We start from the raw sequence: 26,705 nt of genomic DNA on the forward strand, positions 1-26,705 counted from the left end.
CTGACCTGGAGGGGTTCCAGCCAGGTTGGGGGAAGGTTAGGCTGCAAGCCAGATGAGGGTGCCCTTGGGAGAGAAAACATAAAATGCTCAGTATTTTACAGGCCTCCCAAGCTGTCTGACGGGTTGCAGCCTCTATGCCCAGAAGTAAAGAATGGAAGTTTTATAGCCCTGTAGGGTCTGATCTGCCTTTAGGCAAGGCTGTTGGTGGTGAAACTTGATGTGAAACTGTAATCCACATCCCTTCCTACACTGCACGATGTGTGCAAGAAAAGCAGATTGGTGTCAGAAATTCTGTTCCTGTATGAATACAGTGGTGCCCCGCAAGACGAACGCCTCGCAAGACGGAAAACCCGCTAGACGAAAGGGTTTTCCGTTTTGGAGGCGCTTCGCAAAACGAATTTCCCTATGGGCTTGCTTCACAAGACGAAAATGTCTTGCGAGTTCCTGCGGGTTCCCCCCCCCCTTTTTCCTCCTTTTCCTAAGCCGCTAAGCCGCTTATCAGCTGATCCGCTGATAAGCCGCTTATCAGCTGATCCGCTAAAAGCCGCTAAACCGCTAATAGCGCTAATGCGCTAAGCTGTCAATGGGCTTGCTTCGCAAGACGAAAAAACCGCTATACGAAGAGCCTCACGGAACGGATAAATTTCGTCTTGTGAGGCACCACTGTATATAATAATGGTAATTAATAATAATCATATTTCATTTATACGCCGCCCATCTGGCTGGGTTTCCCAAGCCACTCTTGGCTGTTTCCAAGACATAAAATCATAATAAAACATCAAACATTAACTGCAACAATCTGATCCAATGTAAAAGTCACAATAACTTTAAAATAAACAATTTATATCAAACAAAGCAACATTCAACAATCCATCAGAATCTAGTAGTAAATGGTAAAATTAAACACCAGCTAGTTCAGCCACAATAAAGAATTACCAGTAACAGCAAATCATAATGCATAAAATAAAACATACAAAACCATGTAAAAGAGTCAAATTGAGAAACAAAGAAGCACAGCTTATAAAATATATACAGTGGAACCTTGGTTCTCGAACGCCTTGGTACTCAAACATTTCGGCTCCCGAACGCCGAAAACTCAGAAATAAGTGTTCCTGTTTCTGAACGTTTTTCGGAAGCTGAACATCCAATGCGGCTGTCGGCTGCTGCTTCCGGGGTGCCTGCACCAATCGGAAGCCACACCTTGGTTTTCGAACGTTTCGGAAGTTGAACGGACTTCCAGAACGGATTATGTTTGAGAACCAAGGTACCACTGCATATATATCCCTGAACTTCTCTCTTTCCTCCACCTGCTGCTGCTGCTCTCAAAGTCATAGTCTGGGAAAGGCTAGTTGGGGCAAGGCAGGTGGAAAAGCGCCATTTCCTGATGAGGAACAGAAAGTCTCTCTCCACTTCCCAGTGGTCAAAACAATGAAAGTTTCTTCTCTGGTGGTGGTTCCTGGCACCTACTGGAACCACCTTGTTCTTTTTCTGTCAGGGAACTGCCATAGGCTCAGGGGCGAGAGGGGAAAAGCCAGATGGATTACAGAGAGCCCCGAAAGATCGTGGGAAGCAGCACCTCCTCAGCGGAGGAGAGTAACCACGCCTCCAGTGGAAAGGAGATACAGGGCTCAGAGAAGGCAAGGCAGTGACAGGACACCTTGCCTGAGCAAAGCAGGGAGGAGAGAGGTTCTCCTTTACCCAAGCCGTCCTTGCGCACAGTGGCTTCCACACAGAGAGGGGAGGCGCAGACTGGGGGTCAAGAAACTACTCTGCTGGGGAAGATTTAAGCACCGCCCACTCTCAGATTCTGTCAGTGAATGAGCAAGACACGGAATAGAGGCACTCTGCATTCTAAAGGTTTTTACCTCTAATAAGAAAGCTTTAGAACAGACTATTGAAGCATATTGCCTGATTGCTCTTGAGCAACCAGCCAATACCTCTAACATTTTCCTTGAAATAGAAGGCAGTGTAACCACAACAAAAATGAATAAGTTTTAGGCGGTCTTAGAAACTCAGATATATAAGTTAGGTGCCAAATGGCACCTTAAATCAGGGTTATGGTTGCCACAACGGAATATCTATTCACCAGGGGGTTGTAGTAGATGATCCTCAGGGTCCCTTTCAATGCCAGGGGTGGAGGAAGGGGGGTGCTGTGGGGGCGGGCCACCCCGGGTGTCACCACTAATGGGGTTGACAAAAAGCTGGGTGGCACTCACCATGGGGCCTGCAGCGCGTCTGAGCCACGCGTCTTTCCTGGGAGTAACGCGGTGGCTTGGGTGCTCCAGGCTCAACGTTGCCTCAAACGGTCTGCCCGCTGCCTCCCCCCCCCCCAGCTGTAGGGCGGCTGAGTGGGAAGAGGCAGGCAGACTCCTCGGAGGCCCCACAGAGCGTCCTGCTCCGACTGGCCCTGGCTGGCCCCACCCCAGGCACCCAATCGACTTGCTCCGCCGTTGTTCAATGCTACAGTTCTGTGATTCTATGATCTCGACTACATTGCTTGATTGTCGCTTACTCTCACAACAGTTCACTTGTCCCAGTATGCAAGAAGGAGAAACGCACACAGTGGAAATGGAAATGGAATTACAGTGGTACCTCAGGTTAAGTACTTAATTCGTTCCAGAAGTCCGTGCTTAACCTGAAACTGTTCTTAACCTGAAGCACCACTTTAGCTAATGGGGCCTCCTGCTGCCACTGTGCCGCTGGAGCACGATTTCTGTTCTCATCCTGAAGCAAAGTACTTAACCCGAGGTAATATTTCTAGGTTAGCGGAGTCTGTAACCTGAAGCGTATGTAACCTGAGGTACCACTGTATTCTTATTCTTATAGTTAATACCATTTCCATTTCCACAATCAGAGAATACTTAACAGAGTGGGATGGAGTGAAGGAATACATGAAAAAATACAGTTCCGGAACTGGAATATTAATAGATAATGTGTAAAATGTGCAGGGGTAAGCAAGGAAAAAATAAAAGAATAAACTGAATAATTATTAAAACTACAACAACACAACAAGATGGAAGAAGTTAAAAAAATATTGAGATCACACATGGGTGAAGGGCAGTGAGGGGTATAGGGGAATTTATAAAAATTTCTAATATAATATTTCTAATTGTGTTGCATTTATATATAGCAAGGGACACGGGTGGCGCTGTGGATTACACCACAGAGCCTGCTGATCAGAAGGTTGGCGGTTCGAATCCCCATGACGGGGTGAGCTCCCATTGCTCGGTCCCTGCTCCTGCCAACCTAGCAGTTTGAAAGCACGTCAAAGTACAAGTAAACGACGTTTCCATGCGCTGCTCTGGTTTGCCAGAAGCGGCTTAATCATGCTGGCCACATGACCCGGAAGCTGTACGCCGGCTCCCTTGGCCAATAAAGCGAGATGAGCGCCGCAATCCCAGAGTCGGCCACGACTGGCCCTAACAGTCAGGGGTCCCTTTAACCTTTACCTTATATATAGCAAAGGGAAGTCTATAGCAAGTTGGTATATTTTAATCTAGTCCATTATGTAATAGGTTTATGTTACAAAACGAATATTGATTTTGAATTTGATTTTTGTAATTCTTTTTCAGTTTTGGAATAAAGTTTTTTTAAAAAGGAAATTGTATTAACTATGCACAAAGGCAGAGGTTTTTAAACTGTGGGCACCAACCTGGCACCCAGAAATCTCCGTGTAGTTGAACCCGTGCCAGTAGCAAAATTAGCCAAGCACCTGGAGAACGTCAAACACTGGATGTATGTGCAGATAGCTTAATATGTATACATTTAGTAAACCCCTTCTTGGATGGGGTTTTATAGTTCCCAAGGTCCAGGATCTGTTTTATACAGTATAGATGCAAGAGCTACTCAGTCGAGAAATATCTCTTTTAGACAACGTAAGAAGGAATACAGCTTTTAGGCCACAAGGCAGCTGCTTAATAGTTAACCTCGTTTCGTATTAATCGACTCTGGGTGTGTCAAACCTGTTTTTATGAGAAGCTCCTGGTTTCGTGTGTCGATAAAACAACCTGCCAGGTTTACAGGAGCCTTAATAGTTCCCTGGACTTTGGCCAGTGGGGTTTGTGTGACATCTGCATGGTGGAAATGCAAGAGCTAATTGAAGGGTCAGGGAACTGCTGGTCTTCACGAAGAAGATCTGCAGGAGTTTATCATCTGCCCACACAGATCTGATTTCAGAGATCCGGGTATCAGTACTGTTGCGACTTTCCCAAGAGACGTTGTACAATCTCCATAATTACTGAGTAGTAGGCCCGGCAGAATTACCAGGGCTTTCTGTTGTAGGACATGGGTGGGATAGCAGATTAAGTCACCTTGTAAATCCCACAAATGCATTCCACTCTGGGGAACAGCTGCATATAAAGTGGGGCCCATAACTGCAAGTCTAGGTGTGGGGAAAACATCTTTCAGTTAGCCACACACACTACCCTCTTTTTAATGAGCAGAAGTTTATAGACTCTAAGCCTGCTTCGTTTCCCCCAGATTGAAATGGATGGGGTTTAAGTTTTTAACCTTTAGAAGACATCTGAAGCTTTTGAAGGTTTTGAAGCTTTTGAAGGTGGAACCTTGGTTTTTGATCGTTTCGGAAGTCAAACATTCCGGCTTTTGAATGCCAAAAACCCAGAAGTAACTGCTTCAGTTTTTGAACGATTTTCGGAAGCCGAATATGCTACTCGGCTGCCGTTTTGAGTTTTTGGTTTTTTAACTTTTTGGAAGGGATTATTTTCAAAAACTGAGGTTCCACTGTATTAGTATGTTTCTATATATGTTGGAAGCCACCCAGAGTGGCTGGGTCAATGCAGTCAGATGAGCAGGGTACAAATAATAATAATAATAATAATAATAATAATAATAATAATAATAATAATAATAATACTTTTGCTTGATTTGTTAAGCTTAGCCCTACTCTTGGTCCATTAGGCAGGAATGGGATAGGTCATATGACTGAAACCTTGTTCTCTCTCATCGTTATATGTGTTTATGTGTTCATTTAAAAACTCCCCGCACATCAGCTCTGTATATTGTCTTTTCCGTATGCTGGACCTCCTGTATTTTCTGTGAAATACTAATTAGAAAAGGGGATAGCACAGTACAGTTGGCCAATAGAAGAGCATATCCCTAGGAAGATGTAGAATTGACTCCTTTGGTGAAACCTGTAAACAGACCTCAGGGTTCAGGGTCTACCAGAGCTGTGCAGATCCTTTTCGCTCCTGCCTTAGTGCAGATTGTTAGTAGCCCAGGAGGCTGCTTCTAGCATCTGCAAATCTTGATGGTGCAACCTTAATTTCCTTTTGCAATTTGACCTGCGGGCAAAATGCTCTTTGCTGAATGTTTGCCGTGTTTCCCAAGGTTTCAGCAACTGGGTTGCACAGTTAAAGACTCTGCTTCCTTTCCATAAGCTCCATCCCTCTAAACCCCTGCCTTGCCTGGGGCACAGAAACTGCACCATTTTTTTAAAAAAAAGAACTGTGCAAGGTGCTGCTGAAAGAACCTTTATGGTGCTAAAGAAAATAGGGGTTTATTTATTTATTTATGTTAAAGACTGGTGGTTGCAACCCAGCAAACAAGTGCTGTAACTTTGGAATAAATGACTCAGTTTGCTATTCGGTCATCAGTGGCAGGAGTGGGGGGGGGGACTAGTGGGCTCCGCCGAATGTTCTTGGATTCGAACTCACAACACCACTGACCATCGGCCATGATGGCAGTTGAATCTCACTTTGACGCTGGTCTTCTGTTGCACCTGGCAACAGCAAACTAGCTTAGGGGAGTGCACAGCAGTCTGTGTGGCACACACAGCTCTGACTGCTCCCCTCCCCTCAGTATTTGCCACCCGAGGCGCCTGCCCCCTTTCTCAGGGGACCTTTTCTTCACAAAGCCATTCAGTGTGTAGGACAGTACAGTAACGTGAATGTGTAATTCACATTATACCTGAAGGAGCATCTCCACCCCCATCATTCAGCCTGGACACTGAAGTCCAGCTCCGAGCGCCTTCTGATGATTCCCTCACTGCGAGAAGTGAGGCTACAGGGAACCAGGCAGAGGGCCTTCTCGATAGTGGCGCCCGCCTTGTGGAACGCCCTCCCATCAGATGTCAAGGAAATAAACAACTATCTGACTTTTAGAAGACATCTGAAGGCAGTCCTGTTTAGGGAAGTTTTTAATGTGTGATGTTTTGTTGTGTTTTTAATATTCTGCTGGGAGCCGCTCAGAGTGGCTGGGGAAACCCAGCCAGTTGGGTGAGGTATAATTAATTAATTGCCATGCTTTCATCCTCACATCAAAATGATCTATCCGAAGACCAGGTTTATGGTGCTGGTGTGACCTCTGAAGCCCATCTCTGAGGAACTAGCTCTTCATCCGTATCCCATGGCAGCCTCCATACACACTTGAAAATAGCTTCTTGTTTATTGTACATCTGGGGATGATGATTGCTGACAGCCTTCTGATCCCTGTTCGAAATTAGCCAGGCGCCAGGTGCATTGTGCAAGTAGATAAATAGGTACCGCTCCGGCGGGAAGGTAAACGGCATTTCCGTGCGCTGCTCTGGTTCGCCAGAAACAGCTTAGTCATGCTGGCCACATGACCCGGCTCCCTCGGCCAATAAAGCAAGATGAGCGCCGCAACCCCAGAGTCAGTCACAACTGGACCTAATGGTCAGGGGTCCCTTTACCTTTTTATCAGCCACTTGAGACCAAGTGGAGGTGCCCGAGTGTCAGGATGGTGCCTGACATCTCCACCATCTGGGGATCATTGAATCTTGACTGTTTTCACACACTAATACCATATCCTGTAGAATTCTGTTATATTTTATCTGCACAATCAAAATGAATTTCAGGAACCAAATTGCTTTTCCCCCCGTGCAGCCTGAGCAGGAGCAGTGAACAACATTATAGTTAATTGTTGTCGCTTGTTTTCACTTCCCCCATCCAACTGCCCTGTTCACAGTTGTGAATAATATTCTCACATTATGAATGATCCATCTCACCAGTAAGAAAAAGAGGTTGGAATAGGCCAATATATATGCGGACTGTCCCTGGATCAAGCGACTTTTCTTCTTTAAGTCATCAAAGTTCTTAACTGAGCTCAAGGTTGTCATCTGAACTAGCCAGATGTTTAATAGAGAATCAGTCACAGTCAACCCATCATTTAAAAAAAAGACTTTAGAGCCGTCTTGCCCCAAAATGGTAACTAGACATTCTGTTTTGATGACTGTAATCTTGGAATGAGGAGTCATTTGGCAGCTAGCTTATATACCTGAGTTTCTAGAGGAGAGGTAAAGGTAAAGGGACCCCTGACGGTTAAGTCCAGTTGCAGACGACTCTGGGGTTGTGGCGCTCATCTAACTTTATTGGCCGAGGGAGCCAGTGTACAGCTTCCGGGTCATGTGGCCAGCATGACTAAGCCACTTCTGGCGAACCAGTGCAGCACACGGAAACGCCGTTTACCGTCCCGCCAGAGTGGTACCTATTTATCTACTTGCACTTTGACGTGCTTTCGAACTGCTAGGTTGGCAGCAGCTGGGACCGAGCAATGGGAGCTCACCCCGTTGCGGGGATTCGAATTGCCGACCTTCCGAGCGGCAAGCCCAGTGGTTTAGACCACAGCGCCACCCGCGTCCCCCAGAGGAGGGGTAGCCAATATGAAGCTGTCTAGATGCTGTTATCCTTGTCATGCTGGTTGGGGCTGAGGAGACCTGTGGTCCAACAAGTGGAGGTCTTTACATAGAAATGAGCTGTCGGATAATTACGCTTGTGGGGTCCCCACATTTTGGATCCATCCTGCAGCTTTCTCTGCATGATGGGCATACCAATCTTGGCTTTAAAAATGCAAACGAGTGTAGTTAGCTTTCAGTAGGCTTCTTCCACAGCATGCTGCTGATCTGCTCACTCCTTATAAAAGAGCTTCCATTCCAGGAAGAAGGCCTCTGCCATTAGGCAGCCAGCCAGCTTCCGAAAACGTCGTTGAATGTGCCCGATGAACGTTTACATTTTCCGTGAATTTAACAGTGGCTCCAACTCAGTTGAAGACCTAATTGCAGTCCTGTTCTGCAATCAAAATAATTGTTCCTGTTGGAAGTAACTTTTACCAGTTAGTTCACAAATGGGAGGGACACACACACACACACACACACACACACACACACACACACACACAACTCCATTCAGATGCTTTGCCTAGTTGATATACCTCATTGAAATCAATGACAGGGTTGCACCAATCTAATTGAGTTCAAGATCTGGCCCATTAACTGCATTAGCTCTCTTCAAAATCATAGCTTAACTGTTTAGCCCTCGCTTGTCTAGGGAAAAGGCACTAATCGGAGTTTTGTTCTTAATTCCTTCGCATAATTTAAATAAGACTGTCTTAAGTGGGCAAGATCTCTTTGAAGCGCTCTCTGCAGGCGATGGGGTGAGCTGATTAACATGTCTTTCATGCACTTTGGTTTTTAAAAGGCCCCATTCAAGCCAAGGCTTTTTGGCAGATGTGGGTTGCTTGGTTTCTCAAATGGCAGTATACCCCCCTCCCCATTCCCCCCCTCTTTTTTTAAAAAAAGTGGAAGTTCTGTATCCTGTGAGTGGTTTTCTCCTGCCATCCTTGCACATTTCTTCTCCCAAGAGCCTGCGTACACTGAGGGGAAGCTGCTTTTTAAAACAGTTTTAAAAATGCTGTTTTCAGTTAAGCCTAGGTTAACTTAGTTAGCAGTTAACTTAGAAGAGAAGACTCCCTGGAAAAGACCCTGATGTTGGGAAAGATGGAGGGCACAAGGAGAAGGGGACGGCAGAGGATGAGATGGTTGGACAGTGTTCTCGAAGCTAGCAGCATGAGTTAGACCAAACTGTGGGAGGCAGTGGAAGACAGAAGTGCCTGGCGTGCTCTGGTCCATGGGGTCACGAAGAGTCGGACATGACTAAACGACTAAACAACAACAAAAATAGTTGTTAAAATTCTGTTTTCAGTTAAGCCTAAGTGGTTGGCATGTGCCCAATGCTCCTATAGCTCAAGCTTTTACTACAGTGAATCCACTTTGAAATATTTATTGGCACTTCAATGTAGATGTAGATCACTCTCTTTGTGTTTCTGTTTATCCTAGCTTTGCAATATTGTAATATTGGTACTAGATTTGGGCAACTGCCATAACTGAAGAATCGGAATGATCACTATTTAGCTAGGCTGCTAAATTTGACAGCTCTCAGGCCCCTTGCACCACACTGTATATTTAAAGCCACATCCAACCACATTAAACAGTAATAGCTTCGCCCCAAGAATCTTCACTTGGTCACAAGTGGCTTATAACCAGGTGCAAAATGCACCTGACACCTGGCAAATTGTGAATGCTGCCCTCACAGAACTGCAATTCCCAGAATTCCCTGGGAAAGGTGATTGGCTGTTAAAGCACCCTGGGTACTGTAAGTCTGTGACAGTACTAGGGTGTCTGCTCTCTCAGCACCCTTAACGAAAGGACAGCTCCTATGAGTCTTCGGGGAGAGTCATTATCATTGAAAGTGGTGTGAAACAGCTTTAAATGTGTGGTACAGATGGGACCAGGATGAGAATGCTCAGAGGCCTGATGTGTAATAATAATAATAATAATAATAATAATAATAATATATTATTTATACCCGCCCATCTGGATGGGTTTCCCCAGCCACTCTGGATGGCTCCCAACAGAATATTAATAATAATACAGTGGTACCTCGGGATGCGAACGGGATCCGTTCCGGATCCCGTTTGCATCCTTAAGCGAACGCAACCCATGTCTACACGGGTCGTGTTTCACTGCTTCCGTGCATGCGCATGACGTCATTTTTACTGTCTGCACATGCACACACGGCGAAACCCAGAAGTAACGCGCTCCGTTACCTCCGGGTCGCCGCAGAGCGCAACCCGAAAATATTTAACTTGAAGCACATTTATCCCTGGGTATGGCTGTAATTTAAAAGTGATAAATCATCAAACATTAAAAACTTCCCTAAACAGGGCCGCCTTCAGATGTCTTCTAAAAGTCAAATAGTTGTTTATCTCCTTGACATCAAATGCGAGGGCGTTCCACAGGGAGGGTGCCACTACCAAAAAGGCCCTCTGCCTGGTTCCCTGTAGCCTCACTTCTCGCAGTGAGGGAACCGCCAGAAGGCCCTCGGAACTGGACCTCAGCTTCCAGGCTGAAAGATGGGGGTGGAGACGCTCCTTCAGGTGTACTGGACCGAGGCCGTTTAGGGCTTTAAAGGTCAGCACCAACACTTCGAATTGTGCTCGGAAACATACTGGGAGCCAATGTAGGTCTTTCAGGACTGGTGTTATGTGGTCTCGGTGGCCACTCGCTGACACAGTCTAGCTGCCACTTTCTGGATTAGTTGTAGTTTCCGGGTCACCTTCAAAGATAGCCTAACGTAGAGCGCATTGTAGTAATGGTCATGATGGGGAGAATCTCTCTCTCTTTCTCTTTGCAGCTCCTTGACATGTGCATGCAGAACTGTGGCCCAAGTTTCCAGGCTCTGGTTGTGAGAAGGGATTTCTGCAAAGACAGACTCGTGAAGCTGCTGAATCCAAGGTTCAACCTCCCTGTTGATATGCAGGAGAAAATCCTGACCTTTATCATGGTAAGTGCTTCTTTTCTATCTTTCCCATTTTTCCAGTGTTGCCAGGGTAGTAAATGGTTCGTGAGAGCTGTACTGTGAAGCGAAGTCTCTGCTAGTTCACCTTCCTTTTTATCTTAAGCCATGGTTGGAAAGCAGCAAAGCTATAGGGACCGTAAGAGTAAGTTGGGCAAGAAGATAGCTGGCTATCGGCCTTGCTTTTAAGTCATTCCTTTGTTGTCCTGTCAAGTTCCTTGGCTGCTGCTATTGAGAAAAAGGAGGGCTTTTGCATAGTGTTAGCTCTGTTCTCAGTGTCTCTATTAAAAAAGCAAACAAAAGAATTGCCATCCTGCCAATCAACCAACAAAAAGTTGAGTGTCTTTGCTTTGTGTGGGTGGGAAAGCGAGAGTTTGTTTACACCACCAGTTAGCTTGAAATCACAAACCGGTGAACTCATTTCTGCCCTCGACTTGATCAGCTTCAAACCTGTTTGCATTGTACAGCGGGGCAGCCAGCCTGACTTATCTCCCAGGAATTTTTCCTTTTCCCAGGGATTTTTCCTTTTCCTTTTTTATAATTAGTTTTATTCAATTTTGAAAACTTAAAACACTAACTACAAATTCAATTCAGTGATACCATGGTTCTCAAACTTAATCTGTTCCAGAAGTCTGTTCCAAAACCAAGGCGCGCTTTCCCATAGAAAATAATGGAAAACAAATTAATCCATTCCAGACTTTTAAAAGGAACCCCTAAAACAGCAATCCAACATGAATTTTACTATCTAACGAGATCGTTAATGAATAAAATTAAAGCAATAATCAATGCACTATAAAATAAATAAGACAGTATTGTAGATGATAAAAATTAGAATTAGAATTATTATTTTTTCTGACCCGCACTGATGATAGCCATTGATTGAATGGGGGGAGGTCGCTTTTATCCATTTCCACAGTCACACAATCAATCAATCAGTCGTCGAACTGGGTTCCACACAGTCACAAAAACAGATTAACCAAAAAAGCCTCAAAAACAAAAACTCAAAAAGCGCCAAACTTAATCCGTTCTGGAAGTCTGTTTGACTTCCGAATTGTTCGAAAATCAAGGCGCAGCTTACAAGTTGTGACAATTTGCTATGCAGTACAGTGGTACCTCGAGTTACATACACTTCAGGTTACCTACGCTTCAGGTTACAGGCTCCGCTAACCCAGAAATAGTGCTTCAGGTTAAGAACTTTGCTTCAGGATGAGAACAGAAATCGTGCTCCAGCGGTGCGGCAGCAGCAGGAGGCCCCATTAGCTAAAGTGGTGCTTCAGATTAAGAACAGTTTCAGGTTAAGTATGGACCTCCGGAATGAATTAAGTATACTTAACCCGAGGTACCACTGTAGGCAAAAAACCAAATGGCACCAGCCGATCAGCCAAATAATAAAAATTCCTACCAGGCCCCTGCTCCAAAGCAGACGACCCCATGACAGGCATAGCAAGGTCAGCACGAACAAACCCTAAATATAGGGAGGGTGGGCGGGTAATCCGATGTGCGCAGCGAAAAGAGGAAGCTCAACGCTGCGCACAGGGAATAAATAGCAACCCCACCAATCAAACAATTTTGCAACATCTCTCCAGCAACAATTGGAGGTGCCCTATCAAATTCGTGTCCATTCATACTAAACCTGCCCAGCAACAGGGGATGTCATGGTTGCCCCCACCGCAACATGTGCTCCCCATGAAGGTGAACCCGCTTTGTTCAAACAAGACCTGAGAGACACACACTCTTTAGTTTCAACCCTCCACTAGCTTCTACGGTTTCTTCGCATGCCATCCACCTACTCTAAGTCATACCCGCCTGAGATCCTGTCAAACTAGACAGGCGAATGAGGAATGAGGAAGAGATAGGAGAGTTGCAGAGTAGCAGAGTTGCGCTTTAATGCGTTGTGTCGCCTGAGAATGGGATGAGTTGAGACAGCACCTGTGAATGGATGGGACCAGGTTGTGATACGGGGGGGGGGGGGGAGAGAGATGAAAGAAATGACAGCATTTTCTTTGTTATAGGGTTGCTGTGTAATGCATCTCTCACTGTGTATTCCTACCATTGCTATGCCAACTTTGAAACTATTTATTTCATTGGGTTTCAAACAGGGTAGATTTGATTTAAATCAAATCAATTTAAATCACTAGTCAGCAAGACTTGATTTAAATCTCTTTTTTTGACAGAAAGACTCATTCTTGCTGGTATAATCTTAATATTTACGACCAGATGAAGGTTTCATTTTTGGAATAATAAATTTTCAGAGTAGTTTTTATAGTTCTATCCAAAATTACTGATTTGGTTATACTATTAGAAATACAGTGGTACCTCTGGTTACGTACTTAATTCGTTCCAGAGGTCCGCTCTTAACCTGAAACTGTTCTTAACCTGAAGCACCACTTTAGCTAATGGGGCCTCCTGCAGCTGCTGTGCCGCCGCCGCACGATTTCTGTTCTCATCCTGAAGCAAAGTTCTTAACCCGAGGTAATATTTCTGGGTTAGTAACCTGAAGCATATGTAACCTGAAGCGTATGTAACCCAAGGTACCACTGTACATAGACAGATAATTATGAAATTATGGTGAGGTTTAATAAGTTAACTGTTTATAGTTGACAACCTTTCTACTGTACTTTATTGGAAGGAGAAAAATAAACATGTCCTTAATAACATTTTAAACAATTTATTTAACTAAAACAATAAAATTATAGCATATGCATCCATGTTTGTTAACTGATGTGGTTCATTTTTTTTAAATAAAAAAAACACACCTTAGACTGAGTTTTAGCACACATGAAAAACTTAAAACAAATCCTTATTTCCTGATGAAATATAGCCTTTGGACTATAATGTAACTTAATTAGAAAACTACCTTTCGAAAGATTTTTCCTCCAAAAGCATTTTATTTTAAAAATCCAATTTAAATTTTAAAAAAACCCTGATTTAAATTTTAAAAATCTGATTTTAAAAAAATAATTTATTTTTATCCACCCCGGTTTCAAATTCCATTTTGTGCAGAATTGCCTCCCAAATTGCTTCACAGCCGTATGCAATAATGCAACTATAAAACTTTCTTAAAGGGGGAGGGAAAACCAACTGCAATTGTTTTTGTCTTATCCCCATTCTGTGAAAGAGAAACTGTGTCGAACCTTTGGCGGATCATATCTGTTTCACTGGATCTGTGACAGACCTTGGCAAATGTATCGTTGGACCAAAATATGCTTTTTGTAAATACAGTCGTACCTTGGAAGTTGAACGGAATCCGTTCTGGAAGTCCAATCGACTTCCAAAAGTTTTGCAAACCAAAGCGCGGCTTCTGATTGGCTGCAGGAAGGATCTGCAGCCAATTGGAAGTTGTGGAACCCACGTCAGACGTTTGGGTTCCAAAGAACGTTTGCAAACTGGAACACTCATTTCTGGGTTTGCGGTGTTCAGGAGCCAAGGTATGACTGTATTGGCAGTTGTGGGGGTATATGTGTGTGTGGAAACCTTAATTCTGTTTCAACAGCTTTTCTCCCCCCCCCTTTTTTTTTAAAAAAAATACTTTTAAAAAGACTTGGGCCCGAGGATTTCAAGGAGGTGTGGATGTCAGTGATGTCAAGGAGGTATACTTGGAGCTGCTTAAGAAAGGAGTCGAGTTTCCATCCTTGGGAAGCAACAGTGGGACCAAGAAGGTAGGAATGCTCTTGTGGCACTTCCCCGATTGGAAACAGGATATTATCCTTGCAAAATCTGCATGTGTGGCAGAGTTGTGCCAGTTAATTAAAAAACAATAATGCACATTTGACAGAGTGATTTCCATGCTTAGGAAACCAGTCATACGTTTCTGCCTTGGAGCATTTAAAAATCCTAGAGTGGGAGGAATTGTTTTTTTTGAAACAGGAAATGTCGAGGTTGAGGTGCTTAAAACTGCCCACGAGATCCAGAATCCCAGTTTCATCTCTGTGGGTTAATGCAAATGTAGGCATCCGGATTGCCTTCCGGGCTTTGTAAATTTCCGCCAAAATAAAAACAAATCTCAACACGTGCAGGCAAAGCACAAGGCATATTTTGAAGGTGGGATAGGAAGGAGGGAGGAGTGTAAAATTGGTTATAAAGAACATTATGGACTTAAAAAAAGAAAGTAAGGAGCCTTTTACTTTAAAATGAGGCTGCATTTTAATGTTTTAATGTTGTAGCTCAATCTTGTTTTTTAAGTTGTATTTCAATCAACTTGTTTTTATTATTGGTTGTTAGCCGCCCTTGGGGGGACGTGGGTGGCACTGTGGGTAAAACCTCAGTGCCTAGGGCTTGCCGATCTAATGGTCGGCGGTTCAAATCCCCGCAACTGGGTGAGCTCCCATTGTTCGGTCCCAGCTCCTGCCCACCTAGCAGTTCAAAAGCACGTCAAAGTGCAAGTAGATAAATAGGTACCACTTTCTAGCAGGAAGGTAAACGGCGTTTCCGTGTGCTGTGCTGGTGCTGGCTCGCCAGAGCAGCTTCGTCACGCTGGCCACGTGACCCGGAAGTGTCTCCGGACAGCGCTGGCCCCCGGCCTCTTAAGTGAGATGGGCGCACAACCCTAGAGTCGGACACGACTGGCCCGTATGGGCAGGGGTACCTCTACCTTTAGCTGCCCTGAGCCCGGTCTTGGCTGGGAAGGGCGGGGTATAAATAAATTATTATTATTATTATTATTATTATTATTATTATTATTATTATTATTTTCCAGGCTTCATGGTGGCTGGGAAATACCCTCACACTTTCACCTGATTAACTTAGGCACAGAATAGAATGCAGAATAATATTTATTTGACAAGTGTAGTACTAATTTCTCATTTTAACTATTGTAGAGTATGGAGTTATGTGAGCCCCTGAGCCAAGGCAGCCCTGTAAAGGGAAGGTTTTTTTTAATGTTTAATGTTTCATTATGTTTTTTATATATGTTGGAAGCCGCTCAGGCAGCAGCTCAGCCAGATGGGTGGGGCATAAATAATAAAATAGGAGTAGTAATAATAAGAATTGTTGCTGCTGTTAAATAGGGCGTCCCTATTTTCATCGGAGAGTATGAAACAATATAACGGGTTTATGGTTCCCCAAACAACAACACCCTAATATCTTATTGCATTGTGTATCCACAGCCTTTGCCTCTGGTCTCCACAAAAGCATCATATGGTAGTCCTAGGAGGGGCATTTTAGGATCCCTCCCCCCATCTACAGTCATAACACTGATTCCCGAACAGGTAAAGTGCCACTATTCTTTTTAATATTTTGCAACTCAAAGAGTTCATTGTCATAACCCGCTGGCTTGACAGTAGAGCTTCTAAATCTTTTATTTACTTACAGTAGCTGCATGTTGTCCAATAACAGTGTTTCTCTGGATAGCTTAGAACAATAACCCACCGAAAATGTGATGGCAGTCAGCAGAACAATTAAAAAAAACTACATAAACATATTAACGGCAGCAAGGAAAACAGTACTGAGGGAGCCAGTGTTTGTCCGCAGTCAGTTTTTCCGGGTCATGTGGCCAGCATGACTAAGCTGCTTCTGGCACAATGGAACACCGAAACCAGAGCAGCGCACGGAAACGCCATTTACCTTCCCGCCAGAGTGGTACCTATTTATCTACTTGCACTGGTATGCTTTCGAACTGCTAGGTTGACAGGAACTGGGACAGAGCAACGGGAGCTCACCCTGTCATGGGGATTTGAACCGCCAACCTTCCAATTGGCAAGGCCAAGAGGCTCAGTGGTTTAGACCACAGCGCCACCCGTGTCCCTTATAAGAGGGTGCCACCCCCCAAAAGGCCCTTCGCTCCCTAGCACCTTATCAGACCACTGCTGGCAGAGAAGTAACTCCAGAGATGCTCTCAGAGTCTAAGTAGGTGCAGGAAGATCAAGTTGGACTCCAACTCAAATCACCCCTGACCCTTGCCCATGCTGGCTGGGGCAGATGGGAGTTGGAATCCAACAACATGGGTTCCCTATCCCTTCTTTAAAGTTACAGTCTCAAGGCTTTGAAAGTTGCAACTAGTGAGTTGGGGGTTATTGTTTTGTTGTTTTTGCTTTAAATATTTACTTGTGTTTTTACCTTGTGATGAAGGGTGGTATATGAATCTAATAAATAATAATTATTAATAAAAAAATAAATCATTTACAGCTGAGCTTTTGACAAAGTGGCACTGCTTTGTGTTGATGTTTGGTTGCCATGCATTCTTTCTGCAGTGTCAGCACTCTGCAAAATTTGCATATACAGTGGTACCTCAGGTTACATATGCTTCAGGTTACAGACTCCGCTAACCCAGAAATAGTACCTCATAATAGTACCTCATTTTGACCGTCTGTGCATGCGTGAGCAGCGAAATCCGGAAGTAACAGTCAAAATGACGTCACGCGCATGCGCGGAAGCAGCAAATCGCGACATGCGCAGACACGCAGTTGTGGGTTGCGTTCGCTTCAGAATGCGAACGGGGCTCCGGAACGGATCCCATTCGTATCCTGAGGTACCACTGTATAGCTCTCACTAGATGCCAGCAAAAGCCCTGGGACTGTTAAATTCATTTATGCGCATGTTTGTGTGTGTGATTATTTAATTACTCCTCCTCTGTATTGCTGTCTCCAACCAATCCAACACCGCTCTCTGCCAGGGCAGATGCTGGCGGTAGCTGTTATTATTTTTTACTTTTTGTGTGTGCTGTACCAGCTCCAGGCTAGCACATCGCAGGAGCCTGGGTCATGTCCCTCCCCAAGAAATCACCCGGGTTTTGATCCAGTGAATTTGTTGCCTTCCCTGTAAATACTCCATTCTGGGGGCCTTATGGAGGCTAGTTCTGGCCATCGCTGGTGGTCTGGCATTCTCTGCCACACTCCCAGCCGGGGTCACAGTAGCCTCTGATCTGGGAAAGGAGCATGTTGACTTGACAGCACATTTCTAGGCCTGTTGAAATCAGTCCCAGTGAATTCAGTAGGGCTTACTCCCAAGTAAGCAGGATTAGAATTGTAGCCCTACGGTGCAACGCCAGACCCTCCAAGTGTCCCTATTTTCCAGAGACAGTCCCAGATTTACAGAAGCCGTCCTGGTTTCTAATTTGAACCTGGAATGTCCCGCTTTTCTTTAGGATGTCCCTATTTTCATCAGAGAAATGTTGGAGGGCGTGGAGTTATGTGACCCCTGAGCCAAGGAGATAAGTAACTATATGACCTTGAGAAGAAATCTGAAGGCAGCCCTGTATAGGGAAGCTTTTTAATGTTTAACTACAGTGGTACCTCGGGTTAAGTACTTAATTCCTTCCAGAGGTCCGTTCTTAACCTGAAGCACCACTTTAGATAATGGGTCCTGCTGCTGCTGCCGTCGCGCCGCCGGAGCACGATTTCTGTTCTCATCCTGAAGCAAAGTTTAACCTCAAGCACTATTTCTGGGTTAGCAGAGTCTGTAACCTGAAGCATATGTAACCTAAAGCGTATGTAACCCGAGGTACCACCATATGTTTTTATATATGTTGGAAGCTGCCCAGCGTGGCTGGAGCAACCCAGTCAGATGGGTAGGGTATAAATAGTAAAATTATTACTATTATTATGGAATAGGAAGTTCCTATTCTCACCAGGGAAATGTTGGAGGGTATGCAATGTTTATGCATTCTCACAGAGAATCTGGGTGGCACTTAATCCCTGGTACCATTCATTTAGAATTGCAGCCTTAGTTCAGCATTGAATTTTCTAATAGGGGTAGCCAATGGCCCCTAAGAAACTTACAACCAGATATAATAATAATAGTAATAATAGTAATAATTTTATTATTTATTCCCCATGCATCTGGCTTGGTAAGCCAGCCCTGCAATAAATATGTCTCTGCTGCAAAGCTGGCAGGACTTTCAGAGCCCAAACCACGACATGCAAAATAATTTTTCCCTTGTGTTTTGCTCCATTATGGTCCTGAGCAGATTGGAAAGCTGTACAGCGAGCTGGATATGGTAAAGATGAACGTGAGAGTCATGTCAGCCATCCTGAAGGAAAACGTACCTGGATCAGAAAATCCAGATGATATGGAGCTTCTCCAGGTACAGTACACCCTTTTGCTGGGATAGTTAATGAAAAGCAAAGGTGTGTGTGGATGTGTTACAAGATTGTTATTGTACTTCACCAGATCTTAACCTATTACAGTATTTGTACGAATGGATTCCAAATATCATTGACTTTGTCCATGGAAAGTCTGTGTTTATATGCAAGTTGTTCATATGTTGCAAGTTTGTATAAGTCTTCAATACAGTCGTAGAAGGGAGCTGCGTTTTTATTTTTCCAATTCATCAGTATCAGTCTTTTTGCTGTGATAAGGGCATGGAGAGTCTACTCGTATTGTCCTTTTGTAAGGTTCCATGTGCTGGGTATATAATTCAAGAGGATATTTTGCTCTGTGAATGTAAGGTTGTTCCGTACAGTTCTGTTGATGGTTTCAGTTACCTTCTGCCAAAAACCTTTCAATATAGCACAATGGAAAAACACATATTTTAGAGGAGCATTATCCCACTGCATCTCCAACTGTTAGATACAGTGGTACCTCAGGTTAAGTACTTAATTCATTCTGGAGGTCCATTCTTAACCTGAAACTGTTCTTAACCTGAATCACCACTTTAGCTAATGGGGCCTCCTGCTGCTGCTGTGTTGCCGGAGCACGATTTCTGTTCTCATCCTGAAGCAAAGTTCTTAACCCGAGGTAATATTTCTGGGTTAGTAGAGTCTGTAACCTGAAGCGTATGTAACCTGAAGCGTATGTAACCCGAGGTACCACTGTACCTTAAAGAGCAAAGGGACCCCTGACCATTAGGTCCAGTCGTGGCTGACTCTGGGATTGCGGCGCTCATCTCGCTTTATTGGCCAAGGGAGCCGACGTACATCTTCTGGGTCATATGGCCAGCATGACTAAGCCACTTCTGGCGAACCAGAGCAGTGCACGGAAACACGCTTACCTTCCCGCCGGAGCGGTACCTATTTATCTACTTGCACTTGCTTTCGAACTGCTAGGTTGGCAGGAGCAGGGACGGAGCAACGGGAGCTCACCCTGTCGTGGGGATTCAAACTGCCAACCTTCTGATCGGCAAGTCCTAGGCTCTGTGGTTTAACCCACAGCGCCACCCGTGTCCTGTTAGATAGCTTAGCTAGCCCTTTTTTAAAAACAAATGTAATGGGGTCCAGTATATTCTAAATCGGACGCGGGTGGCGCTGTGGGTAAAACCACAGTGCCTAGGACTTGCCGATTGTATGGTCGGCGGTTCGAATCCCCGCGACGGGGTGAGCTCCCGTCTTTCGGTCCCAGCTCCTGCCCACCTAGCAGTTCGAAAGCACCCTTAAAGTGCAAGTAGATAAATAGGTACCGCTTTATAGCGGGAAGGTAAACGGCGTTCCGTGTGCTGCGCTGGTGCAGGCTCGCCAGAGCAGCGATGTCACACTGGCCACGTGACACGGAAGTGTCTGCGGACGGCGCCGGCTCCTGGCCTCTAGAGTGAGATGAGCGCACAACCCTAGAGTCTGTCAAGACTGGCCCGTACGGGCAGGGGTACCTTTACCTATATTCTAAGTATTATTTTTTTGTTGTATGAGCCTCAGTTTAAGCTCCAGAGACACCCTTGCTATATCAGTTAAAACAGTAGTTAATGAAAAGCAAAGGTGATGGAATATGTGGAATCTCAAGGCATTAATTTGCACTCTGGATTATCAAGGAGCGGGACCCAGAACCAGTGTCTAGTTTCCCTGTCCAGTTCCACCTGATGCGTATACTGGGGTGGAACACTGGGTCCTGCCACCATGGGCAGCTGTGGGGACAGGCAGGGGCAGCCAGTCTAGGACTGTGAGAAAACCCCAGGCAAAGTAACTGCAGCTACCATCTTGATTTCCCCAGAGTTCTATAATGGGGTCCAGATATATTCTAGGAAAATTAAGATGGCAGTGTCTGCAGCCCCTTAGCCCATTCCCGTTCCTTTTAATCTGTGCCAGTTCTAAAATGTAAAAAGAGAAGAAGAAAAAGTTGAAAAGAACCGAAGAGATCCCAGCATCATTAAGCCTATCATCATTAAGCTGATCAAATTTGCAGATGACACAAAACTGGGAGGGGTGGCTAACACCCCAGAGGACAGGATCACACTTCAAAACAACCTTGACAGATTAGAGAACTGGGCCAAAACAAACAAGATGAATTTTAACAGGGAGAAATGTAAAGTATTGCACTTGGGCAAAAAAAAATGAGAGGCACAAATACAAGATGGGTGACAGCTGGCTTGAGAGCAGTACATGTGAAAAGGATCTAGGAGTCTTGGTTGACCACAAACTTGACATGAGCCAACAGTGTGACGCGGCCGCTAAAAAGCCAATGCAATTCTGGGCTGCATCAATAGGAGTATAGCATCTAGATCAAGGGAAGTAATAGTGCCACTGTATTCTGCTCTGGTCAGACCTCACCTGCAGTACTGTGTCCAGTTCTGGGCACCACAGTTCAAGAAGGACACGGACAAACTGGAACGTGTCCAGAGGAGGGCAACCAAAATGGTCAAAGGCCTGGAAACGATGCCTTATGAGGAACGGCTAAGGGAGCTGGGCATGTTTAGCCTGGAGAAGAGGAGGTTAAGGGGTGATATGATAGCCATGTTCAAATATATAAAAGGATGTCACATAGAGGAGGGAGAAAGGTTGTTTTCTGCTGCTCCAGAGAAGCGGACACGGAGCAATGGTTCCAAACTACAAGAAAGAAGATTCCACCTAAACATTAGGAAGAACTTCCTGACAGTAAGAGCTGTTCGACAGTGGAATTTGCTGCCAAGGAGTGTGGTAGAGTCTCCTTCTTTGGAGGTCTTTAAGCAGAGGCTTGACAACCATATGTCAGGAGTGCTCTGATGGTGTTTCCTGCTTGGCAGGGGGTTGGACTCGATGGCCCTTGTGGTCTCTTCCAACTCTATGATTCTATGATTCTATGAGAGAATGAGGTAATCAGGTTTAAAAACAAAGCACAAACCCATTTTAAAACAAACAAATGACAAACTCTTTTTTTTTAAAGCAAATTACATGCCCATTTTTAAACAAACTTTTTGGTTAATAGTTGTATACCCAGACTCCTTTTGCACCTGTCTACCACAGATGGAATCCATAATGAAGAAAACCACGATCCTTGAAGTAGCTTTAAATGTAAACAAATTACTTTGGAGATTTCCTGTAGAACTGATTTCTGTTTTGTAACACAACCTAATCCTTAATAAAAACTTTTTTTTTTTTTTAAGTGAAATTATGGGAGGTAGTCTTGGAAAAGGAAGGGGAAAAGGGAGATTTCCCTAATAACATGTTTCCTTGTCAAGAGAAAATCCCATCCAAGTCTTTTTCTTTGAGTACTTCAGTAATGGGAAAATGTTTTTGCCAAACCCAGTGGCTCTAGATAGTATAATGTGGATTTCCATAAACAGACCAAGCCTTCATACTATTCTCTCCTAATGCCAAGTGCATGTAAAAAAAGTAATTGTTTTCTCAAGAACACTGCATATACGACTAGATTCCACCAATACTGTCTGACTTGGCTTCTTTTTAATAGCTGCCCTTCCTACTTATTTTATTAAGCATTTACAACACGGCACCCCATAAAGATTTGGCCATGTATGGAAATCTAAGAAGCTGTTTTGGGCAATACAAAATATCCATTTCAGAGAAGAAAAACAGACACTTCTCCAAAACACCCCCTCAAGCAAAACACCTAAGACATATATTACCAAGTTGATGGACTATGCTGGAATGGCAAAATTAACTGGGAAGCTCAGAAACCAAGAGGACAAGAACTTTAAAAAAGAATGGGAGAAAATTATAATTTATTTAGGAGACCATTGTAAAGAGATGAAAACATTAGCAGGATTTTAACTGTCCTTGTAAAGTAACAACAACTATGGACAATTTAGATGGGTAAAAAATTTGGTTAACTGATTGATATGCAGTTGTAAATATTGTCACTAGGACCCATGGAGGTGATGGAAGGGAGATTCAGAGATTCAGAGTAATCTCTTTATATGGTTTCTTAATTGACTTTGTTAGCTGTTTATATTCTTTAAAATTAAGTTAAAAATATTAACAAAAAAGAGAAAACCTTAATACACACATGCACACACACAGGGGTTGGGCTATTGACATTCACCGACAAAACCATGGTGAGGAATCCAGATTTACAGCATGAGTCCCTTTTCCCTCCAGCGCCTTTTGATACTTTTTAATGGGATGAATTTTCCACTTTTGTGTGGCTTTTGCTGTGCCCTCATGTGGCAAGATCTGGTACTTGTGGCATGAGGGCATGAGTTTCGCTCTCGTAGTAAAATGCCGGATCTCTCTCGCCACATGAAGGTGCATTTGGAGGAATTAAATCACCACACAAAATCGTTGTGGTAAGCCAACTCATAACAGAAACAGTAGTTGCTCCAGAAAGCCACGTGAGACATGAGACTGAAGAAATGATCTGTGGGAGAGCTGTGTGGCATAAATGCCGTCTCAAGAGCCCAAAGATAACATCATTGGGTTGGATGCAGTCTTAGTCAGAGGGAACCCACTGGAATCATTAGGATGATCTCTAAGTCTGACAAAGGCTAAATCAAACGCATCGTTTCCTTTTTTTTGGTCTGCTATTTTCAGTTTCTTTGTACTTATTTATTTAAAGACTTCGTCTATCGTCTCATCAATATCCAGGAGGCAGGTAGTTAATTTGAAGGTGCTTCCCTTTTCCTCCTGTACACTGTAGACATGAACTGTGTACAACTGAGATGTCTAGAGCAGTGTTTCCCAACCTTGGGCCTCCAGCTGTTTTTGAACTACAATTCCCATCATCCCTGACCACTGGTCTTGCTAGCTAGGGATGATGGGAGTTGTAGTCCAAAAACAGCTGGAGGCCCAAGGTTGGGAAACACTGGTCTAGAGATCTCACATCTTACGGATTTAAAACTCTGAGAAGATATGCTTCACTACTTTGTAAATCTGTGGGAGGTGCTGGGAATCCGTCCATTCACATGGATAAGTTTAGAATCAGCCTTGTTTCTCAAAAATGATTGAGTTTTTTTGCTCTTAGTCAGAGATGGGTGGTTTTTTTATATTATAATTTATGTTGTGAACCGCCCTGAGATTTGCAGGTATAGGGCAGTCTACAAATTTAATAAACAACAACAACATTACTTAGTGTGTTAGGTCGACAACAACAACAACATTAATTAGTGTGTTAGGCTCCCAATATCTGGAAGGCCATCTCCATCCATAGTGACCTTCTCTGGCACTAAGATGTGCAGAGGGGAATATTTTGGTAGCTCCATCACTCTCAGATGTGCGGAGAATGGTGTCCTGGGAAAGAATTTTCTTTGGCAGCCTCTGAATTGTGGAACTATCTCCCCACAGAGATGCATCCCAAATCTTTATTGTACAGATTTCACCGTGTGCCGAAGACGCAACCACTGTATCCTGACCTGCAGCGTGAAAGGGCTGCATCCAATTAAGTCCTACTCAAGAGTAGACCCACTGGAATTAACAAACCGAACTTGGTTGTGACCATTAACCTCAGTAGGGCTCAGGTGCGCCAACTCCATGGGTCTCTGTTGTCATTTAGTCGTGTCTGACTCTTCGTATACCCCATGGACCAGAGCACGCCAGGCACTCCTGTCTTCCACTGCCTCCCGCAGTTTGGTCAAACTCATGTTCGTAGCTTTGAGAACACTGTCCAACCATCTCGTCCTCTGTCGTCCCCTTCTCCTTGTGCCCTCCATCTTTCAAATGTCTGCTAGGACAGGGCTCACCTCTTCCCCAATTTTGAGGGGACACAGGAGGCCGCGCGACATTGGGAGACACTGAGCAAACCTAGTAAGCCTCTCCCGATGTGACAGTTGTCACGCACGCATGATGTCACACAATGTGCGATACACATGATGTCGGCCCCCCAATGTTGGGCGCAACTCAGTGCTTGTGGTAGGGCTACTCTTGAGTGGGACTAGCATTTGATATAACCCAAGGTATTTTGCTGGATTCATACTGTTCTGTTCGATTTAGAATAGCTCTGCTTGTTTTATAATGTTCATGTTTTCATAACTGTATATTTTGTTGTTGTAACCTGGCCTTGTACCTTATGGTGAAGGGCGGTTAGCAAACCTTATAAATGAATAAACAGGCAAGGTCTGCAATCTGGTGAATGGTGATGCTGCCATACGAGTTTTGCAAATGCCCAGAAATGCAAACTCCTCAATTTTTGGTGGACACGCAACGGTGACAGCTTAATTTCTCTTGTGTTTTGGGGCGTTCCCAATTTTGATCTGGGGCTATCATTTCTTCCCCACCATGCAGTTTTAAAATGATATAGAGCAGTGCAATTAACAACATAATGGCGCAGCCACCTCGTAAAAACAGCCATAAAAAAGAGGAAGCCAATTATATGCACTGATTTATTGTAATTTATCTGTAGAAACTCAGTTTCCTCCCACGCATGCATCTTTTATAGGTTGGCTTTTGTTTGTTTGTTCCTTCCGCCAAAGCTGAAGGATTCTTTCTCGGCTATGAATTGCCTGCAGTTTTGTTTTGTTTTTATAAAAACAGCCCATACAACCTTTTCTAAAGCATCTCCAAGCTTCTGGCTTTTGGTGATTTGGAGCTATTTTCTAACCTTGAGGCACACCTCAAGGCTGTTGCAGCATCAGGTGTTGTGATGTCATGTTGTGTTTTGTTTTTAACGATGAGACTCATTAATGGAGGACATGATGACTAAACACGAGAACACCATTAATGGTTACCAAATGCTATGCCATAGCTGTCAACTTTTCCCTTTTCTTGCGAGGAATCCTATTCGGAATAAGGGAATTTCCCTTAAAAAAGGGAAAACGTTGACAGCTATGCTATGCACAAGCAATCAGGGATGGGGATACTGTGACCCTCTCAGATGTTACTGTGCTACAATTTCCACCACCCCACTTGACTACTGACCCTGCTTGTTGGGGCTGATGGGAGTTGGGACTCCAACATCATTTAGGGGGCCACAGGCTCCTTGCTCCTGTGATGAAGGATGGCTGTCCTCATCATGCTTTACTTGTTACTTTTCCAAGAAGATGATGATAGATAGATGAGAGAGAGAGAGAGAGAGAGATAGAGAGAGAGAGAGAGAGAGAGAGAGAGAGAGAGAGATCTGCTAGACATAGAGTGGACATCTCCATGTTCAGAGACTGTATAAGTCACAGTACAGTGGTACCTCTGGTTACATACGCTTCAGGTTACAGACGCTTCAGGTTACAGACTCCGCTAACCCAGAAATAGTACCTCGGGTTAAGAACTTTGCTTCAGGATGAGAACAGAAATTGTACTCCGGCAGCGTGGCGGCAGCGGGAGGCCCCATTAGCTAAAGAGGTGCTTCAGGTTAAGAACAGTTTCAGGTTAAGAATGGACCTCTGGAATGAATTAAGTACTTAACCCGAGGTACCACTGTACTAAATCCTGTTTACTTCTTGTGTTGGGGCTCCTCAGAAGGATCTGGTTGGGCTCCGTAGGGAACAGGATGGTGGTGTAAATGGTCTAGTTAACAAGCTTCCTCTGTTGTGAATGGTCAACGTATATATAATGTCTTATTGAGAAACAAAGTAGGCCTGTGGCAACTCAACTCCAGATAACCCAAGCAGTTGAGTCAATCTGCAGGACACAGTAGCAGAAAACAGATTTGACCAATTGTCCCCAGGCAACTGCTTCAGAAAAAGAAGACTCTGGGAAGACTCACTGAAATCAATGGATACGTTAGTCAGTTGCTGGTTTTACTTCTCCGAGTATGAGAATCCTATGCACACACAGTGGCTTGATTCAGACAGCAACAGTACAATGAAGAAACTCATCTGAAGGATTTCCAGGGCAGATTGTGGAGAGTGCAAAGACTTCTTCCTTCTTTATGGTAGTCGCCGGTATCCAAAAAGAAACCAAGGGAAGAGGATATAGCAGATATAGCCTTCCTTTTTTATTGCATCTGCTTTCAGGGCAGATCAGTGCTGGACCAAGACATTTTGGTGCCCAGGCAAAGACAAAACACTGGGAGCCAGTGTGGTGTAGTGGTTCAGAGCGGTAGTCTCATAGACTCCTTAGGGTAGTGATAAAGTGGGATATCAAATCCATACTA

The 26,705-nt window shown here is 44.3% G+C and overlaps 1 protein-coding gene across 1 annotated transcript in view; it reads left to right on the forward strand.

Annotated features, from left to right (window-relative positions):
• The window catches only part of TOM1L1 (target of myb1 like 1 membrane trafficking protein), a 57,788-nt gene that overhangs the window by 19,322 nt on the left and 11,761 nt on the right, over positions 1–26,705 (forward strand). Inside the window, exons 4-7 of the mRNA XM_079965532.1 lie at positions 10,446–10,595; positions 14,147–14,266; positions 15,713–15,814; positions 18,511–18,627. Of these exons, the coding sequence (XP_079821658.1) occupies positions 10,446–10,595; positions 14,147–14,266; positions 15,713–15,814; positions 18,511–18,627 (489 nt within the window). The remainder of the gene's footprint in view (positions 1–10,445; positions 10,596–14,146; positions 14,267–15,712; positions 15,815–18,510; positions 18,628–26,705) is intronic.

Source organism: Podarcis cretensis (genome assembly GCF_951804945.1).
Source record: "Podarcis cretensis genome assembly, chromosome: 2".
NCBI classification, from domain to species: Eukaryota; Metazoa; Chordata; class Lepidosauria; order Squamata; family Lacertidae; genus Podarcis; species Podarcis cretensis.